This window comes from Macrosteles quadrilineatus, unplaced genomic scaffold, assembly GCF_028750875.1.
Source record: "Macrosteles quadrilineatus isolate MER2022 unplaced genomic scaffold, UCM_ALF_1.0 Scaffold_5__1_contigs__length_97177068, whole genome shotgun sequence".
Classification (NCBI taxonomy): domain Eukaryota; kingdom Metazoa; phylum Arthropoda; class Insecta; order Hemiptera; family Cicadellidae; genus Macrosteles; species Macrosteles quadrilineatus.
Window position 1 is genome coordinate 49,838,392 of NW_026542598.1, and position 23,648 is coordinate 49,862,039.

Below are 23,648 nucleotides of genomic sequence, written 5' to 3' on the forward strand. Positions count from 1 at the left end.
CTTCTTCTGATAAATATCCAAATAAAATGTAAGCAATGTTAGTATACGGCTAAGCAAACTGGATTTTCACTTGCAATGTTTTTTTTATCCACAGTGTAAAGCATCATGGTTAAACTTTTAGTTTGTATTTTGATGAGTATCATTTCCCTACCTACTACATACTGTGTGCTAAGGAATTTGTTGTGGGGCCTATATTAACCCATTGGGGAAGGAATTAATGCGCTGCTTGCAGCACCCTCTGACGGCAATTAATTTTACCCAATTTGTAGACTTTTACTCTAATTGTTACAGAGAAAGAAACCCTTAGGTAATAAATTAATAATTGTTTCACCACTTTGTGCACACTGAAATTATCTACTAAAAAAGTGATAATTGGATAACGGTAATCAAAGTGTATGGCCTAAAATAAAAAAAAATAAAATAATAAAAAATGAAAAAGTTAACACTTTTTTTTAAAGTAAACTTGATTATTGTAAGTTCAATTGATTCCCTACAAAGAAAAATGACAAGTTGTTATAATAACATTAAAAAATGTTTGTTTTACCTTACCGCAGCTGATTTTGGGAGATATCTGGTTTCCATGGCTACACAACCGTGTTCCCTATTCGCAAAATAAATCAGTTAATACGCAAAACAAGAAGCAAGATATTTATAAACATTATAAAAAGAAGAATAAACCAAAAGTGGGGAAAATATAATAATAAAATAACTAGTGGCGCTACGTAGCGGTGACACAAGCGGCACTCGTAAGTCCGCCTAACGCTCGTAAGTTGGCGCCAATGGGTTAAGTTGATGTCTTGTTATTATTTTTTTGCAATATTGTTTTTGATCTATGCTTGTGTACTGCTGTTGTTATTTGCAATGCAATTGACATTATTTATTTTAATTACTACCAGATGAATCCCGTCAAAATCGACGGTTAATCCTGAGGTTTTACATAAATTCAGCTAACTGCGATGGATAGAGTGAAGTTATTAAAATCTTAGTTAAATGAAGGGAGGATAAACATAATTATGAGTAAGACGATTGTGTCAACTGGCTGTGTAGCTGAGTGGTTATAGTGCTCGCCTAGTAATCAAAAGGTTGCCGGTTCGATCCTGAGAAAAGTCAGTAGCTTTATGATGGTTCAAAACTGGACCCAGTTGTTCCTGATCATTGGGCTTTAAATAAATGATCCTGACTAATAACCACTGATCTTAGTCCTAGTAACAAAGCTACACAGGTCATCACACACCATTCTACACTCATCCTTCACTCATATTTGGGTTAAAATACGCACCTAGGTGGCGTCCCCATCTCAATGATTGATAATTGATAATTGGTACCTTAAAAAACATTGTTAATGAATTCGTTGAATTCAATATTTTCTGTCCTTTCATCGGCTTTAGGTTGCCCAAAAGGCTCTTCAGGAGTCTTACAATTGCTTCTTGTTCATGACTTTTGTTCATGTTAAAGCCCCTTTCACTATGGAGAAAGGAGTTCATATAATTGGTCTGTCATCTGACGGAAAGAGTCAATATTACAGTCTAACCTTGATATAACGAACCTCGATATAACGAATTCCTTGATATAACGATTTTTTTTAAATCCCCCAGAACTCTCCATAAGACACAATGTATATTTTACCTCTACATAACGAACAAACCATAACAACGACCTTGATTTAACGAATTTTTTGTGATTTCGGCTAAAATAATACACCTCAATATAACGAATTTATCATTGTCAGAACCTCTACATTGCGAATTTAACCTCTGCATAACGAATTGTCTACGTCTTTCCCTCGATATAACAAATCCCCCACCCAATTATTGTTTTGGGAAAATCTGTTTCTTTATCAAATGAAATGGAAAGGTCACGTCATCGCTTGCGCTAACATTCGTCTGCTCCGTTTTACATCTTTGTCTGCTGTCGCTGCGCACGCTATGTTGCAACTGAGAACTGATTTCATTCAATGAGGACTGATGACGACGTAATGTTTAGTAAGCTGTGATTGGGCGATATGGGATAACTATGGTGAATTTTACAATTTTTGGATAAAGAGAAAACTAAGAAAGAATATAAAAACAAAACCAAAGAGAAAGAATAGCAACATCGTTATCTTAACATTCCTTTTACGAGTGTTTTTATTATCCTTAAGTTGGCTATGATTATACACTTTTATAATGACTTATCTAATAATTTATTGTTTTCAATTCGATTTGTTTCAATTAGCAACACCAATGCTATAGTTAATGATTATTATTGCCATTTCTCCGTTGTGATAAATCAGTACTGTACTGTGAGTAGCCTACCGGCCTATCACGAGCAGTAGCTTAGAAAACTTTCTACCGTTTTGTTTTGTTCTTTACATGGTTTATGACTACGCAATACAGTGTTTGGCTAGGTTTTAGGAGGGTTAGAACAAGTTGTGATTTTAAACTTACAGTTTTTAACTTGTACCAAGGTCAATGCCATTGTCATGATTGCGCAATAATCAAGATCCCTCCCCTTTATTTTGCCGGATAATTTAAGTTCTACTGTACAATGTAAACACTGTACTGTAAAGTATTGTAGCGTAGCCTATGCTACTTTAATTGTATTTTAATGAGGTCATATCCCGACCTATATTGACCGACGCTGGTTCTGAACCTCGACTTAGCGAAATTCCTGCAAACCTAACCTCTATATAACGAACCTCGTTTTAACAAAATCCTTGATATAACGAATATTCAGTTCGGTCCCTTCAGATTTGTTATACTGAGGTTGGACTGTACTAAAATAACTGGTTCCATCTGCTTTAGGAAAATCATTCAGATTGTATTTTGGTTGTATAAGTGAATCACCATCTTTGGTAATAAAAATACCAAACTTTAAACGGGAGGCATAGTAAATCTGTTTTTTTTTTATTTAAAAAAATATCTGATTCTCCAGAAAGCAGTAACATTCTTACTTCGATGGGGTCTAAACAATTTTGTTTCTTTCTTTTTGCCACATCAACCAATGTATTTAATCATCATGTACTTATTTGCTAATTGATTAACTTCTGGCGTATTTTTGTGAAATTGTGCCGTGAGGTTGCTGTCAAACGAATTTGGCCACAAATCTTGAACATTTGCGGAACAATATCCATAACCAAGTCTGGCTTTGTTGGCAACAAATTATGCAAATGAGATGAGATGAGATGGCACTGTTTTCCAGATGTTTAGTATGTAGTGAGGTTTAGATGTGTTGTTCAACCTAGCTAGATGTGTACATCAATTGATGGCTCATCTATAGACCAAGACCTTTCTTTAGATACCCCAAGTTTCTATAACCAGCTGTTCTCTCAAATTAGCTGTAACAAAAACTCAGTTTTTCCTCTATAAGAATTACATGGGAACGGAATTTTAAATGCCACTGGAGCAGAGTCCGAAGGGAATTTATTTAAATTCTCTTTTGATGGCTCATCTACAGACCAAAACCTTTCTTTAGACACCTCTTACGGGTTTCTACGCCCAGCCGTTCTCTCAAATTAGCTGTGACAAAGAAAAACAGTTTCAAATTAATATATTGATTTCACTCTGTTCTTGTGTCTCTAAACATATTTTTTTGCAATATTCTTTAAATGGTGTAGGCCCTATCCATTGATATGAATAGTAAATCAATTAGAAGAAAACCTCTTCAATAACAGTTTCATAAATATGACCTATGACAAAAATTCCTCAATTTTCAGATATGGTCATAAGTAATTTATTTTTATTATAAACAAGCTAATTATGTTTTTATATTTGCTAACAGGCAAGCCAAGAAACACTTTCAGTTGAGGTCAGGCAATTAGAATGAAGAAACTAACTTATCTGTTAATTGCATAATCTGTCCTCGGAAAGGCTATTACTGATAAGTATTAATGATTCTTACTCCAAACATCTTAGTAACTAAAACTCATTGTTAAATTTTAACTTATAATATATGAGGTTTTTCTTTAAAAGATAATTTGAATTTTTTAACTACAGACAACAAATAGGCCTATTTCAATTTATCTAAATAAATAAAGTATCTTGCATAGATATTTTTCATAATGCCATACACTATTTTTTTACAATAATTTTATCAACTCTTTATATTTAATAACCATTGAACTATTTTTATATCATATTTTGTGGTCTTGGATGTATTTGAATGTGGGGGATTTTGTTAAACCCTTGTATCCATAAAATAAAAATAAAGGTTATTTAGTGAGTAATTTAATGTTTAAAAAGATAAATGTGAAGAAAATGTTCTACCATGCTGCAGTTGCCTACTTAAACATTTCATACAAATATAGTATTCCCTCTGCTGCAGCAAACCTGCATACTAAGCTAATTTTCGTCTGCTCGATTGGATAAAAAAAAAAATATCTCTAAAATCGAGTTTAATAGGGATTTTACACAACACTTGCTTTGTTTTTTTTTACATAAGTATAGATGAACATACTAATAGGACTAATATACTAAAAAATAATTTATAAATAAAAAACGTTTTTAAAACAAAACGTTTTTTAACACACTAAAAAGTAGAAAATAATTTATAAATATGTAGAGTATAAATACTTGTAGGATTTAAAACTAAAAACGTGGGTGCATGCAATAGATAATTTACAATTACCTTCATCTATTGAACTAATGTATTATTATCAATTGCATGCACCCAACATTTTTCGTTTTAAATCCTTCAAGTATTTATACTCTACATATTTATAAATTATTTTCTACTTTTTTGTGCTTTAAAAAACCTTTTGTTTTAAAAAAGTTTTTTATTTATAAATTATTTTCTACTTTTTAGTTTTTAATGTGTGTGGGTGTTAAATCTATTTCAAGCATCTATATCAGGTTAAGACAGAGGCATGTGGGAAATCTAAGGTTTTTTTTTAGTTTCTTTTCATATAATTATGTATTAGATTGAATTTATGGCCTACCTACTAACTATAATAACCTACTAACTATAATTGTTTACTTTATAGAATACTAAATAAATAACAAATGACAATATTAACAAACACCTTTATATCAGCAATCAGATTGTTTATCTTTATTTTGAAATGTTTGTTTTTATAAAGAATCTCTTGGGGGCATAATCTGGGAATGGGCATACGGGAGGGACGATGACTAAAGGTGTGGTGACGTCATATCTCTAGTGGCTAATGTCTTCTCTTGAGGCAACACGATTACCGTAACGAGACGATGTGATTCCAGCGGCGTTCGTGGCGTAGTTGGTAGCGCATCGGACTAGTGTTCAGGAGGTTTCGAGTTCGAAATCCGTCGAGGACATTAACTTTTTGTCAAAGATTTTGCTTTATTTGATTTTTATCTTATATCTGTTTTTTATATTATCAGCAAGTTTGGTTGGTTAGGTTAGGTTATGACAGTTTAATTTTATAATACAAAATTTTAAAATTGATTTTATAATTAAAAATTATAATTAAACATTCATTTCATTTTTATCTTATATATTTTTATATCATCAGCAAGTTTGGTTGGTTAGGTTAGGTTATGACAGTTTAATTTTATAATTAAAAAGTTAAATTTATAACTAAAAATTATAAAATTAACTTAATTTAAATTTTTCAACTTAGCGGTTCTAGCGGCGAACGCTGACATTATGTTAGTCATCGTCCCTCCCGTGTGTCCCACCGCATAATCTGTACCTCTTAACCTCTGCTCTTCGAACTGTCAAATTTAAGTATTTACAGCTGACTTAAATTAATTGTTATATTTACATTCTTTCAAATGTAAACATAGAAAATCTGGAAGCCCATGGGGCGTAGCCCAAGGGAAATATGAAAATTAAATGATATAATATTGCATTTTCATCCATTTGTGAGCTATGTTTCAAATTTCAAGTCTCTAGCTAATTGGGAACTTCGTTTGAAATTGATATCAAAATTTGTAGGAAAGCGACTAGCGAGCTAATAAAAACAAGGCCATGGGGCGTAGCCCAAGGGAAGTATGAAAATTAAATGATATAATATTACATTGTCATCCATTTGAGTGCTCTGTTTCAAGTTTCAAGTCTCTAGCTCATCGGGAACTTAGTATAAAATTGATTGCAAAATTTGTACCGGACAAGAAAGTGAGCTAATAAAAACGTTTTAAAATAGGAGAACACATATTTTCGTTTTTTTACTTTTAGCGAATTTTCCTATAGCGAAGTAGCTAGTACCGTAGGTGGCACGGTAAGACCTAGACCCGGGATTGATGTACCTTTTCATTTTGTTGTCCCTAGAGGCCAAAGATTTTTTTGATGTCATTAAACGCAATAACTTGAGTAATTTTTGTCCAATTTTGATGAAATTTGGCTTGAAGATGTAGGTCAAGATAAAAAAAACTTTGATGAGTTTGCGAAACAACATGATTGAACCATGGACACGGGGTTTTATGGGGTCAAAATAATTAGCTTGTCTCATTTTTTACCCCAAAACCTAAAAATTACCCCATTTCTCTTCAAACCATTTTAAGAGCTTAAAAAAACAGATAATTTAATATGGGCCTATTGAAGTGTTTTTAACGGTTATTGATTACAGAGAAAATTCCAAACATTTAAAATTCCTTTGTTATTCTTATGGAGAAGTAAACTGTTGTAGTTTGCTTATTTATAAATGGATTTTGTAACCTATTGTCGGGTAGTAGGTTAGGATATTTAGGTTGAGGACCAGGATAGTCAATCTGGTTGCGTGGGTTTTATCTTTAAGTAAGATTTCCAGGGGTCAAGTCTAATTTTGAAGTTCGAGATCAAATTCTTTAGAGGGAGAAAACTAGTTATGTTAAGTAAACAAGGATAACTGTCAAGTTTTCTTTAAGCTTTACAAATCCTTTACTTTAGACTTTAAAGTTAAATTTTGCTCCAATGCCTTTTAATAAGAAAACAAAATAATAGAATAGTTGATTCAGAGTCTAAGAGATAAGGTTCTCACAGGAGACACTTTAATATTCTTAGGTTCTTAAAACACTCATCCTTATCGACTATTCTGAGTGTGATCTCAAAGTTATTAATTGTAGGCCAAAAGTTTAAATTTAGGTTCAATTTAGTTTCTTAGGCTAAGGGCCTGAATAAATGGAGAGATAGGACAGAGTTGACAATCCAACAAAAAGGTGTTGGCATCAAGGAGCTAAGGAATGTTAAATGAGTTTATTTGATTGATTTGTAAAAAGTTTAATTCAAATCAAACCCGTGTAAGACTGAAATATTATTCAACTCGATTATATTTTAGAATAGCTTTCTGAATAGTTAAACACAACTGAAATATCAAATAGGACATGCTTTATAACGAATTTAATACCTACATATAACTACTAACTAGGCATAGACGACTCAGCAAGCATTAATAAGCATAGTATAAATCACAAAATAAGGATAGGCAATATATAACAACCAACAACATGGCTGGTGTTAGCAGAAGGGTTAATAGGAACCAGAAACCCTGTCAAATATGCGTTTGGCTTCTACTTAGGTAATACTAATAGTAACGCTATTAATGGATGAAAGACTCGTCTACCTGAACTTAGGATGTTAGATTAGGCCTACACAATAACTAGCCACGGATGTATAGGAACAGGCTTAGAACTAACGGGGATACGTTAGCGTTAGTAAAGTAATAATGGATATAGAGGAACGGTCTAACAACTAATGCAGGATTATGTTAGCGTTAGTTAAGTAGTATTGGATAACTAATAGTAAGGTATTAGGACCTAGCTATCAAGTAATTAATTATTAAAATATTTAAACAGCTTCAAACAGCGTCAAGATTACTAGTACAGTATTTGAATTTAGATACCTTTCAATAGGCCTAATTTGTAAAAATTCCAACAGTATATTTTTAGTATTTAGGGATTTTTAAATTTTAAAACCTTATTGCAAAACTACAATTTGAGACGAATCTTTTGACACCTTAAACGTTGAAATTGGTCCACAAATAAGGGAGGAGTTGCGTTAACAAAAAACTGCTCCACGTATTATATATATAAATTCTGATCAAACTTGGCATATTTATTTTATTTTATACTAAGCTATTAACATTTTACTAAAATAAACAACACACTTTATTACCCTTCCTGTGGCAGCAAACCTAGGTTACTTGTTAAACCTGTTATTTAAATAAATTTGATTGAAAATCAGGTAAATGGAAATTCGCTTAGTCTGCCAGTTTGCTGCTGCCGGGTATTATTTAAGTTAAATATGGACATATCGTGTTGAAATACGTAAGATAATAGACATAAAAGAACATAACCAACAAAAAATATATTAACAGAGAGATAAATAAATAGCCTAGGGCTTAAAGTATTAAATACAAATTTCCTTGTCATTCTTATGCAGAAAAAGTAAACTGTTGTGGTTTGCTTGTATATGGATATACAGTATGTTGCTCAAATTTGTCAAATTTATGTAGTCCATTTCATACAAGGCTGCAGGTTGGAAGCTATAACATTTACCAAAAAACACACTTTCCAGTAGCAGTAAACTTAATGCTATTTAAATAGGGAATAAGTCTGTCCTTTTTACGGAAGCATTTGATTTAAAATCCAATCAATATCTAAATTCTTTATACTGAAGGTTTGCTGCAGCCGGGGTACTTTGATTTTTTTTAGACTGATACATATTTTGACAAAGATTATTTTATATTAAAAATGTTTATGCATGATCTAAAAGTTTAATATGTACCAAACATTACAGGCAAACGCTCGCAAGGTGAAAGAAGCACGAGATGCGATGTTCCGTGGGGACAAAATCAACTTCACAGAAAAGCGAGCAGTGCTTCACATAGCTCTGAGGAACCGGGACAAGAACAAGAGTATCCTGGTGGATGGCAAAGATGTGATGCCTGATGTGAATGCAGTGTTGCAGCATATGAAGCAATTCAGTCAAGAGGTTAGTGTTGTAGCCACTTTCTCGTCAGGACTTTAACAAATAGAATACACGATTCTTACAGCAGTCACACATCAGCACTTCACAAGATACTCCCACAATGTTAGAATATCTGTTCCTCAGCTACATAAATCAGTTCTAACTACCAACTGCTTTTATGTTTCTCAGATCCTCTGTCGAAATTTAATTCAAAAATATGATATTCAACATGTTTTTAGTTTACCCTCATTACAGAAATTCAAGAGTCATATTCTTGTTTTACTGCACTCCATTACCAAAGAAGAGGCCGAGACTTTGATTAGACCAAACCATACTTGACTCTGACTAAAAATCCTTGACCCTTCGACCTCCCCCCCCCCACCCTCCAAATGTCTTTTTTTATTGAACTGTTTTTTTTTTTTATTGGTTGTCGTCGCTGACATTCTCAACCGCATTTCAGTTTTATTTAAAATAATTAAGAAAAAAAAATCTCTCATATTCAGTTTTTGCCCTTAAAATTTCGCAGACTGATAACAACCAGGCCTACGCACAGGCACCTGCCCATGTAGGCCTATCCCATAAGTATGGCAGATTCATTAACAATTATAGTTGTACTACTATAGTTATCTTGCTCTCTGTTTTTATTTATCTGTATTTTTCTGTATATATTGGGATAAATAAATGTATTTCATTTCATTTCATTTCACCCCCGCCGCAGAAAACCTGCAGACTAAGCGAATTTCCATTTGCCTAATTGGATTTACAATAAGATGTCTCCTTAAAAATATCACATTTATTCCCTATTTAAATAGCATTAGTTTGACGAGTACTCTAGGTTTGCTGCAACAGGGAGGGTACAAGTTTTTTTGTACAATGTTAATAGTTTAGTATGAAATAAATAACTTCTTGATCAGCATTGTACGTGTTATTAAATTTACAGAAAGTAAATAAAGATACGTCTTATAACATTTAAAACATATATTTACGCTTATACTGTTACTCACAAAATATATAAATATACAAAAGATGGTAAGTGGTAACCACTTACCATCTTTTGTATATTTACCGTCTTGTGAGTAACAGTATAAGCGTAAATATATGTTTTAAGTAGGGATTGTCAAGTCTCGAAATTTCGGGAAATTTTGAATCTCGTTATACGAGACGAGATTTCTTTTTGATCAAGATTTTTTTCAAGACGAGAATTAAAAAAAAAAAAAAGTGTAAGCAGTGTACAAATTACAAAATACAAATACAAAATACAAATTAATATTGTTTTTATTTTATGATTTATTTTATTTTAGGATAAGTTTAACTCTATCCTAACTCATATCACCATATTTCCTAATCGCAAGCATTTTTAATAAGTTAGGCGTAGTTAATATAAATTTTTTTATGCTGATGTTTTTTAATAAAAAAAATTAAATATTCTTGACTATTATTATTATGTAACATAGTTTTGCATTTTTGTATTTAAACAGTCATCTAACAATGTTACAAAATCAGGTAAAAAAATGTCGAACGTGCATTTCCCATTGTGAATGAGAAGGGAAATCCCGTCTCGATCTCGTCTCGAAATTTTATGAGAAATAAAAAATCTCGTCTCGTCTCGAACTAAAAATCCAATCTCGTTCATCCCTAGTTTTAAGTGTTATAAGACGTATATTTACTTTCCGTCTATGAAATAAAAGCATTTTCCAAATGTGATAAAAAATATACTCATAAACAAGCAAACAAGAACAGTTTACTTATTCTCCATAAGAAAAACATGGGAATTTTAAATTAAATTTTTTTTGGAATTTTCTCCGTAACCATTAGGCGCATGATAACGGTTCAATATACTAAATTATTTGTTTTTTTTAAGCTCTACAAAATGGTTTGGATAGAAATTGATAAATTTGATGTTTTTTAGGGTTGTAAATGAGAAAAACCAATTTTTACCCCATAAAACCCCGTTCCTATGGTCCGATCATACTGGTTCGCGAACTTGTTTGAATAAATTTAGGTTTACTTGTTTATACAAAATTTCATCAAAATTAAATCATTTTTGCTTGAGTTATCGTGCTAATAGACATATTTGAAATATTATATATATATTTGGTTGGTGTTTTTGGCCTCTAGGGACCTCAAAACGAAAAAATAAATCGGACTCGGGTCCAGGTCTTACCATGAGTACTATGGTAATAGCTTATTCCCTATACCTTCCGCAAAGATTCGTGGCGGCTGAGGGATTAGGACGATCGGGTGGTGTCCCAGCCCCTAAATTAGCCCTCGCTTGACTACTCTGGGTTTTGACCATGAGTCACCCACTAGGCTCAATGCATAGTTGGAAGAATTTTTGTATATCACCATAAAGTGTATTAAATAACGCCAGTTTTGTAACCTGCGTCAAATAGCAAGAACATTGAGCCCAAACAAGAAATAATTGCGACGATATTAAGTATACTTTTGGTTTTAAAATAATAGACAGTTTTCGTGTCTTGGTATGCTTCATATCATCACAATTATTTCGTGTTTGGGCTCTATATTCTTGTTATTTGATGCAGGTTACAAGAATGATGTTATTTAATACACATTATGGTGATATACAAACATTTTACCAACTATGCATTGAGCCCAGTGGGTGACTCATTGTCAAACCCCAGAGCAGCCGAGTGAGGGCTAATTTAGGGGCTGGGACACCACCCGACCGTCCTAATCCTTCAGCCGCCACGAATCTTTGCGGAAGGTATAAGTGGCTGCTAAAATGGAGTCTAAAGGACAATTATAGGTATCAGTCCTAATTGTGACAATTTTCCGTTCCTATTGTGATTGTTTTAGCTGTCCTTGAGCAGGTCTTTGAAACATTTTACCTATGAAACAGCAATCCGAATGCTAAATACATTTTTTTTTATAAACTTAAGAGAGTGAATTCCCCATGACAGATTGGTGTATCCTGGGGTAGAGAGGTTTTACTATTTTTTATTTAAATTGGATACTTTCCATGGCATTACAAATTCACTTTTGTGAAGACAAGCTAGTTCTAGTGTTTAGCTAGAAATCTTGTAGCTTGGTTGATCTCAAGCTATTACAAATCCTGGTACCATTTCTAAGTTATGAATCGTGCTATAGACAAAAATTAATATCAGATAGTAGTGTAATGTAAAGTAAAGTATTTGACATGGTAACAAGCCCAGGGTTTATACCGATCCCAAGAACATAAAAAATTACAATGGCATTGAAATACACATTATTAAATGATATAATGCAGTTATAATGTTAAATATTCTTACCTTATTTATTAACATTTCAATTTTAGGTGAGATCAGGAAAATGGAAAGGATACAGTGGAAGGTCCATTGAAGATGTGGTCAACATTGGAATTGGTGGTTCTGACTTGGTAATCATGACTTCAGTATATTACAGTTTTAATGACTAATTTAGTACTAAAGTAAACCATAACTGTGTTGTATTTTTTAGAATGGCCCTCTGTAAACTTATTTTTTTTTCAAACCGTCTCAATCCCAATTAATTACAAATAAATTTAATACTCGAATAATGTTGCATTTTCTTTGAAACTTTTATTCAATGATACATTGAATTACACAACTTGTTGCTATTCTTAGTGGCGTTATACTTTTACCTGATTTCCTAATTCTGTATTATGTTTTGTTGTCTATTGTGTTTTATTATTATTTTATTTATTGTATAGAAAAATGTTAATTTCTTTTTGTGTGAAGACTCATATTCATTTTAAAAGGTATAAGTTGTGTCAACCATAGTTTCAAAGTGTTATGTTTTTGGATGTAGGCCTACATATTACCTTATCGTTGAATAAAGCACTTATTCATTTCATTTCATTTCTTAGTGGCGGTATCAGTTAAAAATTTTAAATATATAAAAGTTTTGGTTTGAGTTTATTTTACTTTACTCAGCCAACAATTGTTAGATGAATACATTATGAACATTTCAATTATTTAAACAGATAATTATAACAATTAGGATCTCAGGCTAAAGTTGAAGAAAAACAAAGAAATAGCACTTTCTAAGCACTTAACCCTACGACAGAGTAATGTTTACTCAACATTAACAATAACATAAAGTGACTCTCAAGCAGTGGGACTTAAAATTAAGGTGTTAACATAGATAGTAAGTTTACAAACAGATGATTGTGGAGGTAGAAAATTTTGTCACTGCAGAAAAATTACAGTTTTCTTATATTTATAAGTTAAAGAGCTAAAATAGTTTTTTTTATTGCTAGAGCAAAAACTTCATGCTGGAGAACTGTATATATTTCACTCTTAAAACTTAAACGAAAGGTTAAAAAAAAGTAAAAGTTCATTTAAAAATGTATAATTATTTTATTTAAATTCATCCCTGTTTATTGTACTGAAATAAGTATCCCGATATTTATTGGTATTTAGACGTGTTTAAATGTAATAATATTTCAGTATGAACTTGGGATTTCATATTGCCCAGATAGTGTATTATAGTATGTATATTTGTTTTTTGTTTTAGTTGAGTAGTTAATATTAAAATGCTGCAGTATATGACCAAAAAGTGTAGTTCATTGTACTGACGTTTCTTTTAGCCTAATTTTCTGTCACTGACAGGGGCCTCTGATGGTGACTGAGGCATTGAAGCACTATGCAGATGGACCAAGGGTTCACTTTGTCTCCAACATTGACGGAACCCATATTGTCGAGACGCTCAAGAAACTGAAGCCCGAGACTACTCTCTTCATTATCGCCAGCAAGACTTTCACCACCCAGGAGACCATCACTAATGCCAACACTGCCAAGAGCTGGTTCTTAAAGGCCGCTAACGACGTTAGTAATCTGTTAGAAATTAACTAACACTTAAAAAAAAATTTGTGTTAAACTCATGTAACTAATAGAATGTTACATTTTTATTTTTATTTTTTCTATCGGTAGAAAACTATTCGAGAAACTTGAAATTATTTCTTTGTTATTTTTCAAAGTTATTTTTTTTTTGTTACTTAAATAAATATATAGGATGGAGAGGACACAGCTAACTCACCTGATGAAAGGTTGCAGACGAGTCAAAGAACAAAAAACATTTTTTTTTGTTACTTGTATTTTATTAGTTGAAAGGTAGGCCTAATAATAATTGAATCAATAAATACATATGGTCCGTTTCTTAAACTCAACTTATGAATCTCTCTTTGCTTTTCCATACACAATTATTGACATGACATTGTTTTACAGAAAAAAGCAGTAGCCAAACACTTTGTAGCTTTGTCCACCAACAAGGCTAAGGTGACTGAGTTTGGTATCGATGAGAATAACATGTTCGGGTTCTGGGACTGGGTGGGCGGCCGCTACTCTCTGTGGTCAGCCATCGGCCTCTCCATCTCTCTCAATATAGGCTTTGAAAACTTTGAGAAACTGTTGGATGGAGCACACCACATGGATCAGCATTTCCTCACTGCCCCCTTGAATAAGAATGTAAGTCAAAACATATGTATCAATCATGAAAAAAAAAAAACACTCATAGAATTTATATTAGTGATTATTGTAATTGTGCTTTTCATAGCAGTGCATTAAAAGCATATTGTTTTGTATAAACAGCATTAGTTTCTAAGTTAAGTTATTTCAAGTTGCCTACGTAGGCCTTACTGAACAAGCAAGTTAAAAAAATAACAGCAAAATGCAAGGTTAAAATTTAATATTATAGATTTAATTTTAATGTTTTGTCATCTTAATTTACAATCTGTGGTTATGCAGTCATTAATTGGCTATGAAAGACAATTCAAAAGCTTGACTTAGTAAGTAAAAAAAACCTTTCAAACAATTGGTGCAGGAACATATTTTTACAATGTTATGATTTATGTTTACTGATTATATTTTTAAATGTGTTGCATGTTCTTTATTACTCTAATGGTACAAGTAGCAACTGCTATTCATATTTTCAGGCCCCTGTAATACTTGCTCTCCTGGGAATTTGGTACCACAACTTCTATGGTGCTGAAACTCATGCACTGCTGCCCTATGATCAGTATCTACACAGGTTTGCTGCTTACTTCCAGCAGGGTGATATGGAGTCAAATGGAAAGTGAGTACCGATAATCAGTATCATAAAAGACAAATTAAAAAAAAAAAACGTAAAAAGGCAGTTTACAATTCCATTTTTGAGACAGCCGTGTTCTTCTTGTGTACAGAAAGGAAATCTTGGATATTTTAGGGATGATATTTGTTAACAGGTTCAGTACCGGCTGTCACACTCCTCTGTATGTAGAATCTTGAGTTTTTCGGTAGTGAGTGTGTTAACAAGTTCAGTAACAGCCGTCACACTGCTCTATATGTAGAGTCTCGAGTCGCTCGGTAGTAAGTGTGTAAAAAAAAAGATGTTTTAAGAAACACGGTTGAAAACATGCATTTTTTATAGTAATATAATACATTAGTAAATACTTGATGACTATAGTAAGTTGAATGGTACACATAATACTTATTTAATAATAATTTTTACAAGAAAGTAATTTGTATAATATTTGTCTTTTCCAAGATATGTAACAAGGAGTGGAGAGAAGGTGAAGTACTCGACAGGTCCCATTGTATGGGGAGAGCCAGGCACAAACGGACAGCATGCATTCTATCAGCTGATTCATCAAGGCACCCGACTCATCCCCTGTGACTTCATAGCTCCCGCCAACTCTCTCAACCCCACTGACGGAGGGATACATCACAAGGTGAATACCACTACTATAACATCGTAATCACATCCCTTCAAACACAATACTGTTGTCTCTATACTGTGCGATGTCCGCCACGACTGTTCTTTGTACATCATGTGACACTCGACACTCTAAATTGTCTTTGGACTTTCCTAAAATGTTTAATTAGCCATTTTAAGACTATTTGATTCACTTGCGTCTTATTCAATTTATTGCTTATTGGGCATTATAATACATGGTCATTAAAGACTTCTTAATTCATTTTTAGCCATATTTAACAATTTACCTCGATGGTCTTGAACAGGGCCGGATCTAGATAAATTTTGAGTGGGGGCAAACTAAAATTTGCCGCCCCTCCCCCCCCCCTTCACCCACAACAAAAATCCCTCACAAATTAAACAAAAATGGAATAGATAAAGTGGAATAGGTAGATATAACGAATTCCTTGATATAACGAATTTTGTTTAATCCCCTAGAACTCTCCATAAGACACAATGTATATTTTACCTCTACATAACGAACAAACCATAACAACAACCTTGATTTAATGAATTTTTCGTGATTTCGGCTAAAATAAGACACCTCAATATAACAAATTTATCATTGTCAGAACCTCTACATTGCGAATTTAACCTCTGCATAACGAATTGTCTACGTCTTTCCCTCGATATAACAAATCTGAAATAAAATCAAGAACTAACTTAAACTCATTTAATCATAGAACAAAATATAACATTATTTGTTTACATTTTCATAATAAACATAAAACCAAATTATCAGCTGATTCCAATATATTACACTTTTCCCTCCTCATCGTCTACCGCACCTTCTCTTCTTCGCAGTTGATCCGAATGTTTTCTTTTTATCACTCCACCACACATGACTTCATAAGAGTATAAGCCATTGCGTTTGACTATTGTTCCTGCTATCCAACCAGGGTTATTCTCTTTTTTCATCCATACTTCTTCCCCTTCACTGAATGCTCTTAAGGTTTTCTTTTGAGTTGGGTTTTGTTGTTCCTTCCAAATTTTCAGATCTAATTGTTGTCTAAGGTTTGGTTTCATGTTGTCCAACATAGTTGGCATTCTTCGACCTAGAAACAACTCTGCAGGGGCTCGTCCTGTTGTTTTTTGTGGGGCATTTCTGTAACTGAACAACACATTTTGCAATGCCAATGAAGAATCATTAATTTCTTGTTTTGTTGTTCTGTAACGCCTTTTCAAAGTCCCTATTAGACGTTCGACTAAGCCATTACTTCTAGGATGATAAGGAGTAGTTCTTATATGTCGAATTGAATGTCTCTTGAAAAATGCTTCCATTTCAGTAGAGACAAACTGTGGCCCGTTGTCAGTTACTACTTGTGATGGTATCCCATACCTGCTCATCCACGATCTTAATCTTTGAATTATGGCAGTTGAAGTCGTTGTTCTTAAACATTCAACTTCTGCCCACTTAGATAGCGCGTCAATCCCTACTAACCACATTACTCCATCAACTGGTCCAGCTAAATCCAAATGAACTCTTTCCCACACTTTTTCAGGAATGTTCCATGGATAGACCGGGACTTCTTCAATGTTTCCTCTGTTTTCTTGACATGCTTCACAAGTCTTAACATGCATTTCAACGTCTTTGTCAATGTTAGGCCACCATACATAGTATCTGGTAATTGATCTCATAGCTGAAATTCCAGGATGGCCACAGTGCAAAATTCTCAAGATTTTTTTTCTCATATTTGTTGGCACAACAACTCTACCAAACCACATCAAAACACCATCTTCAACTGATAATTCTTCTTTCCTTTGTTTAAATGTTTTAATGTTATCTGGTACCTTCTCTGGCCATGAATTTAGCACATAACTTTGTACTAATTTTATCTCCTTGTCCAAACTGCTGTTATGTTTGAGTTCCTTATAGGACACCAATGTCTCAACTTTATCCATGTTTAAAAACTTTATGTCTCTTACATCGGTAGATTCTTCTCTGATTCTCATGGGAAGACGGGATAGTGCATCAGCACAAACGTTTTCATCTCCTTTCCTGTACTTGATTTGAAAATTGTACTGATTCAGTTCTAGGGCCCATCTCACTAACCTATTGTTCATTACCTTTGGAAGATTCCGGTTTTCTCCAAATATTCTTTGAAGGGGTTTATGATCGGTGACAAGTGTGAAGCTTCGTCCATATACATATTGGTGAAACTTTCTTACAGCAAATAAAATTGCAAGTGCTTCTCGATCAATATTCGAGTATCTTTTCTCAGCATCTGAAAGAGTTCTGCTAGCATACGCGATTGGTTTTTCCAGACCATCTTCACACTTGTGCATTAAGACACTCCCAAGACCGTCTTCGGACGCATCACACACCAACACTAGAGGTTTAGATTCATCATATGGAACAACTGTGTCTTCTTCCGAAAGAATCATTTTGACCTTTGTAAATACTTCATCTTCTTTCTCTGTCCAGATCCATTTTGATCTGTTGCTAGTAAGTCGATGTAACCTTGAGCACAGCGCATGCAACCTAGGGATAAACCTTTCATAATAGTTTATGGATCCTAAAAAAGACCTAAGCTGTTTGACATTTGTAGGTTTAGGTGCCTTTTGTATTGCTTCGATCTTCTCTTTTGTTGGATGGATACCCTGTTCATCGATAATGTGTCCAAGATAGGTGACTGAATTCTGCATGAATCTACATTTTTCTTTCTTCGCTTTTAGCCCTGCGTTACTCATTCGTTTTAATACTTCCTTTAAGTTCATGAGGTGTTCTTCTTTGTTTCGGCCCGTAATGATTACATCATCTAGAAGTACCCCCACTTGTGGTATGCCTTCAAGGAGCTTCTCCATGTATTCCTGAAAGATACCTGGGCTGGAGGTTATACCAAATGGTAGTCTCTTGTATCTATAGTATCCAACGTGCGTGGATATTACCAGATATTTTCTGTCTTCCTCTGATACTTCCATTTGGAGATATGCATCTCTCAAGTCAACAACTGAATATTGCTTCCCTCGAGATACTTTATTCGTCAGTTCCTCAAAAGTTGGCAAAAGTGTTGCATGGGTAACAATGTTTGGGTTTAAGGTTACCCGAAAATCTCCACATATTCTAATTGTGCCATTTTCCTTCTCAACATTTACTGTTGGTGTTGCCCATTCGATAGGAGTTTTGGAAGGGTCTACCTTTTCTATAACACCGTCACTTACCAGTCTGTTTAGTTCTTGCTCAACTCTACTTCTTAGTGGAAAAGGCACTCTGCGAGCAGGAAAACACCTAGGCTCTGAGTCACTCTTAACATGTATCTTCGCCTGATATCCTTTAATGGTTCCCAATTCTTTCTTAAATACATCACTAAACTCAGAAATAATTTGGTTAATTTCCTCTTCGGTTACTGTAGAAGCATTTTCATCTTTATTGGTGTTATCCAACTTACGAATCGTAACACTAGGTGGTAATTTCATGTTGAAGGCAAGCATCCATGGTAATCCAAACAAAGGAGATTCGTTTCCATTTACCACAGCAGCCTTAAGTTTCCTAATCTGTCCATCAACTTTAACATTAACTTCACACTCTCCTAAAACATCCAGGGTATTGTTTCCATAAGCGACAAATTTTGTTTTACATGCCCTCAAATTTGGTGATCCTATTTGTTTCCACAGGGGTGCATCAATCATCGATGCTCTAGCTCCTGAATCAAACTCCATGGTTGTTGGTACTTCATTTAGGGTAACATTAATTTGTGCTCTTGGGATCTTCCTATTAGGTTTAAGTTCAGAAATTCCTAACTGTACCTCTTCTTCCTCAGATTTTATGTCTGTGTCGTTGATTTGGTTCAAATAGGCCTTTTTTGAACGACAATGTCGCGGAAAATGACCCATTTTCCCACAGAAGTGACATTGTTTTGTCTTTTTGGTTCCACATTGTCGTGAGAAATGACCTTGCCTTCCACATGAAAAACACTTAGACTTTTGAGCTGGACAAAATTCTCCACTGTGTACTAGTCCACACTGATTACAATCTTCTGTAGAATGGCTGTAGGTTTCTTTTGCCGAATATCTATTTTTCTTATCATAGCTATGTACCTTGTTAATTACAGGCATAGCTTCATCTAAAATATTCATTTCCCGCTTAGCTCTATCCATCGCTTCAGCTAAATCTACCAACTCATTTAAAGTTAAACGTGAACCATCTTTATTTATGCCTTCTGGCCACCTTTGCCTGATTTCAACTTCAAACTGTGGAAAGTTAACGCCACCAGCAAATCTATCCCTTACTCTTTCCTCAAAATACCTGTCGTATTTACAGTAGGAGGCTAACTCTTTTAAACGTAAGACGAAATTTGAAAAACTCTCATCATTTCCTCTCACACATTTTTCAAAGTCTAGTCTCGCTGCAAAGATTGTTTTACTAGGTTTATAAACACACCGAAATGTATCAAGCAGTTCAGTCATTGGTATGTCATAAATTTGCCTAGGTAAAACGAAATTAGATACCTTTTTGAGGGGTACAGGTCCAACATATGCTAGAAGAAGATCCCTTCTGGCCTCCTCAGTTTCATCACTGTCATCACCCAATCCCTTTACCTTGCACATCAATTGGAAGTGAGCTTCATAATCCTCCCAGTTCAATTTTTCATCATAGGGTTCTATTGAAAACTTTTCCATTCTCTTTCGCACCTCTTCTTTATTGTTCCAACCAATATCTTCACATCTTTGGGTTCGTTTTTTACTCATCGTCGCCAGTGAAATAAAATCAAGAACTAACTTAAACTCATTTAATCATAGAACAAAATATAACATTATTTGTTTACATTTTCATAATAAACATAAAACCAAATTATCAGCTGATTCCAATATATTACAAAATCCCCCACCCAATTATTGTTTTGGGGAAATCTGTTTCTTTATCAAATGAAATGGAAAGGTCACGTCATCGCTTGCGCTAACATTCGTCTGCTCCTGCTCCGTTTTACATCTTTGTCTGCTGTCTCTGCGCGCACTATGTTGCAACTGAGAACTGATTTCATTCACTGAGGACTGATGACGATGTAATGTGTAGTAAGCTGTGATTGGGCGATATGGGATAACTATGGTGAATTGTACAATTTTTTGATAAAGAAAAACCTAAGACAGAATATAAAAACAAAACCAAAGAGAAAGAATAACAACATCGCTATTTTAACATTCCTTTTACGAATATTTTTACTATCCTTAAGTTGGCTATGATTATACACTTTTATAATGACTTATCTAATAATTTATTGTTTTCAATACGATTTGTTTCAACTAGCATTAGCAACACCAATGCTATAGTTAATGATTATTATTGACATTCCTCTGTTGTGATAAATCAGTACTGTACTGTAAGTAGCCTACACCGGCCTATCGCGAGCAGTAGCTTACAAAACTTTCTACTGTTTTGTTTTGTTCTTTACATAATTTATGACTACGCAATACAGTGATTGGCTAGGTTTTAGGAGGATTAGAACAAGCTGTGATTTTAAACTTACAGTTTTTAACCTGTACCAAGGTCAATGCCATTGTCATGATTGCGCAATATTCAAGATCCCTCCCCTTTATTATGCCGGATAATTTAGGTTCTACTGTACAATGTAAACACTGTACTGTAAAGTATTGTAGCCCATGCTACTTTAATTGTACTGTATTTTAATGAGGTCAAGTCCCGACCTATATTGATCGACGCTGGTTCTGAACCTCGACTTAGCGAAATTCCTGCAAACCTAACCTCTATATAACGAACCTCGTTTTAACGAAATCCTTGATATAACGAATATTCAGTTCGGTCCCTTCAGATTCGTTATGCTGAGGTTGGACTGTAGTTGCACTACGCAACGCAACAAAAGACGCAGTAGTTTTGATATAAACAGTACAAGTCACAACGTGAACTTTTGAAGCGTGAACCTGTGCGCTGATAGCGAGTGGTGTGGAAGGGGAGCGGTGCGTTCCCATGTAGAGTGGGAGGGGGGGGGGGGCACGGCAGCATAGATAAAACATACTCCCTTAGTAGATTAGTCATCCTAATGGAACAGCTGAAGTCAATTTTATTGTTAGTTCTGTACGTCCAACTATAGAGGTTATGTTTTGTTTACAATTTGTTTCTTGTTATTGTAGTAATTTAAAACCTGGTTTAACCAAATAAAACGATGTAATCATAAACAATAACTGGTCTCCTAGTTATACAACCAAATAGTAAAGCACAAATCATGAAAATAACCCTAAAATAATAGAAACAAAATGTTGTCTACACTAGCGATCAGTGTGGACGTACATGAACTAGACGCAAAAAGCAAGCTTCAAAATTTACAATGGGATGAGGAGTCTACTTGTGTTGCTTAGTCTATGACGGCAGTGAGGCAGGGCGGCATGGCGCCTTGACTGGGATGGCGATCAGCTGAAATTGTAAACAAACTTTGCTGTGCTATTAGGGCAACTACAACAAACTATGCTATTAGGGCTCTCAGTGTTTTCTACTCCGTTTCAATTTATATTGATTTCTATTGTAAAATTATTGTTTGTTTATTACGTTATGCAGTTTTGAAATTACTTAATTGACGTTCCTTATGACGTTCGGCTCATTAAAAACTTTTACAAACTGTATTAAACAAATTTTCTGCAACCAGAAATTTGCCACCCCTCAACCCTGCCGCCCGGGGCAACCGCCCCCTCTGCCCCCCCTTGTTCCGGCCCTGGTCTTGAACATTATGAGGCTTAGAGATTGTAAAATAGGCCCTAACCATTCTTATAGCGCAATTTCCTTATTCTTTCTTTTTCAGATCCTTCTTGCAAACTTTTTAGCCCAGACTGAAGCTTTAGCCCTGGGAAAGTCTTCAGCAGAGGCAAGGGCAGAACTTGAAAAGTCTGGTATGCCTGAGAGTGACATTGAAAAGATTCTTCCCCATAAGGTGTTTGAAGGAAATCGGCCGAGCAATTCAATTGTATTAAAGAAAGTCACACCATTCACTTTAGGTGCACTCATTGGTAAGTTTATGTTTTCTGCTCCCAAATATAGTGATTAGGTTTTGTATATACTATGTAACTTCGGTTCTTTTTGTTCTTTGAAAAATGTCTTTATGAAATAAGTTTTGCTCTACCACAAAAACTATGAAACATTTCACTAGAGGACCCATGCTGCTCTGCAGCATTAAAATAAATATAATATCCAATAAATAATCAAATTTATGATTTTTGATTGATTAATACAGTATCTTGACTGATTTTGAGTAAAAAAATATTAAAAACATGAACAATACTGGAGCTATTGATTTTTAATCATAGAAAAACCTTATAAAAAATCATTTTTATGTTGGTTGTTCACCTTGCGTTTGCTTGAAACTCGTCTGATTTAAATAACTAATAGCTTAGATGAAATCCGGTATTTCACTGAAGGTTCATAGACCAAAATATATTGGATTATATAATTAAAACTGGTGAAATACATCTTAAATTGACGTAAGAATTTGAAAATGAATAAAATTATGTTTTTTGGTAGAGTAATACAGTAGGTTAATTAAGCCGATGCTTGATGTGAAATCTTTGAAGTTAAATCAAATTTAACTCCCATAAGAAATACATGGGGAGCAAATTTCGATTACGTATAAGCCAAGTGGGATTATGATTATAGATAAATATATGCTGATGCTTGATGGCAAATCTATACGTCTGTATTTGAGATTAAGCTTTGTAATGTGTTATAAATCTTGCAATTATTATGAAGCAAGATTGTCTTATTTTATTACAGTAAAACCCCGATTAAGTGGCAAAGCCATTTTGGATAACTTATTTTTCGGTTAATCAATGGCAGTAGCCTAATTTAAAGGTTATGTCCATTCCAAGAGATCTACAACAATAGTTTATATTGTTTTAATTTCTGTCATCCAAAAATCTACATCTGTATACAAAAGGATCAATCTCTTCAAATAATCCACGGTTAAATAAAATAATTGACGAATTCTGAACATCTTTATTGTGGTCTGTTAAGAGCCATTGATGTGCCATGAATCTAAGGTATTTCTAAGTTGATTCATACACTTTTTTAAAAGGTCTGCTAAATGAGATAGCTAATTACCATTCATTAAATTTAACAATTCCAAAATGTACTTCTTGTATCACTCAACAAAAGCTTCAAC

The 23,648-nt window shown here is 33.9% G+C and overlaps 1 protein-coding gene across 2 annotated transcripts in view; it reads left to right on the forward strand.

The window, feature by feature from the left end:
* Window positions 1-23,648, forward strand: part of LOC128996044 (glucose-6-phosphate isomerase-like) — a 35,489-nt gene that overhangs the window by 7,451 nt on the left and 4,390 nt on the right. For both annotated transcript variants that reach the window (XM_054421175.1, XM_054421174.1), the window contains exons 3-9: window positions 8,668-8,862; window positions 12,134-12,214; window positions 13,428-13,643; window positions 14,043-14,282; window positions 14,750-14,889; window positions 15,340-15,523; window positions 22,296-22,500. In XM_054421175.1, coding sequence (XP_054277150.1) covers window positions 8,668-8,862; window positions 12,134-12,214; window positions 13,428-13,643; window positions 14,043-14,282; window positions 14,750-14,889; window positions 15,340-15,523; window positions 22,296-22,500 — 1,261 coding nt within the window. The remainder of the gene's footprint in view (window positions 1-8,667; window positions 8,863-12,133; window positions 12,215-13,427; window positions 13,644-14,042; window positions 14,283-14,749; window positions 14,890-15,339; window positions 15,524-22,295; window positions 22,501-23,648) is intronic.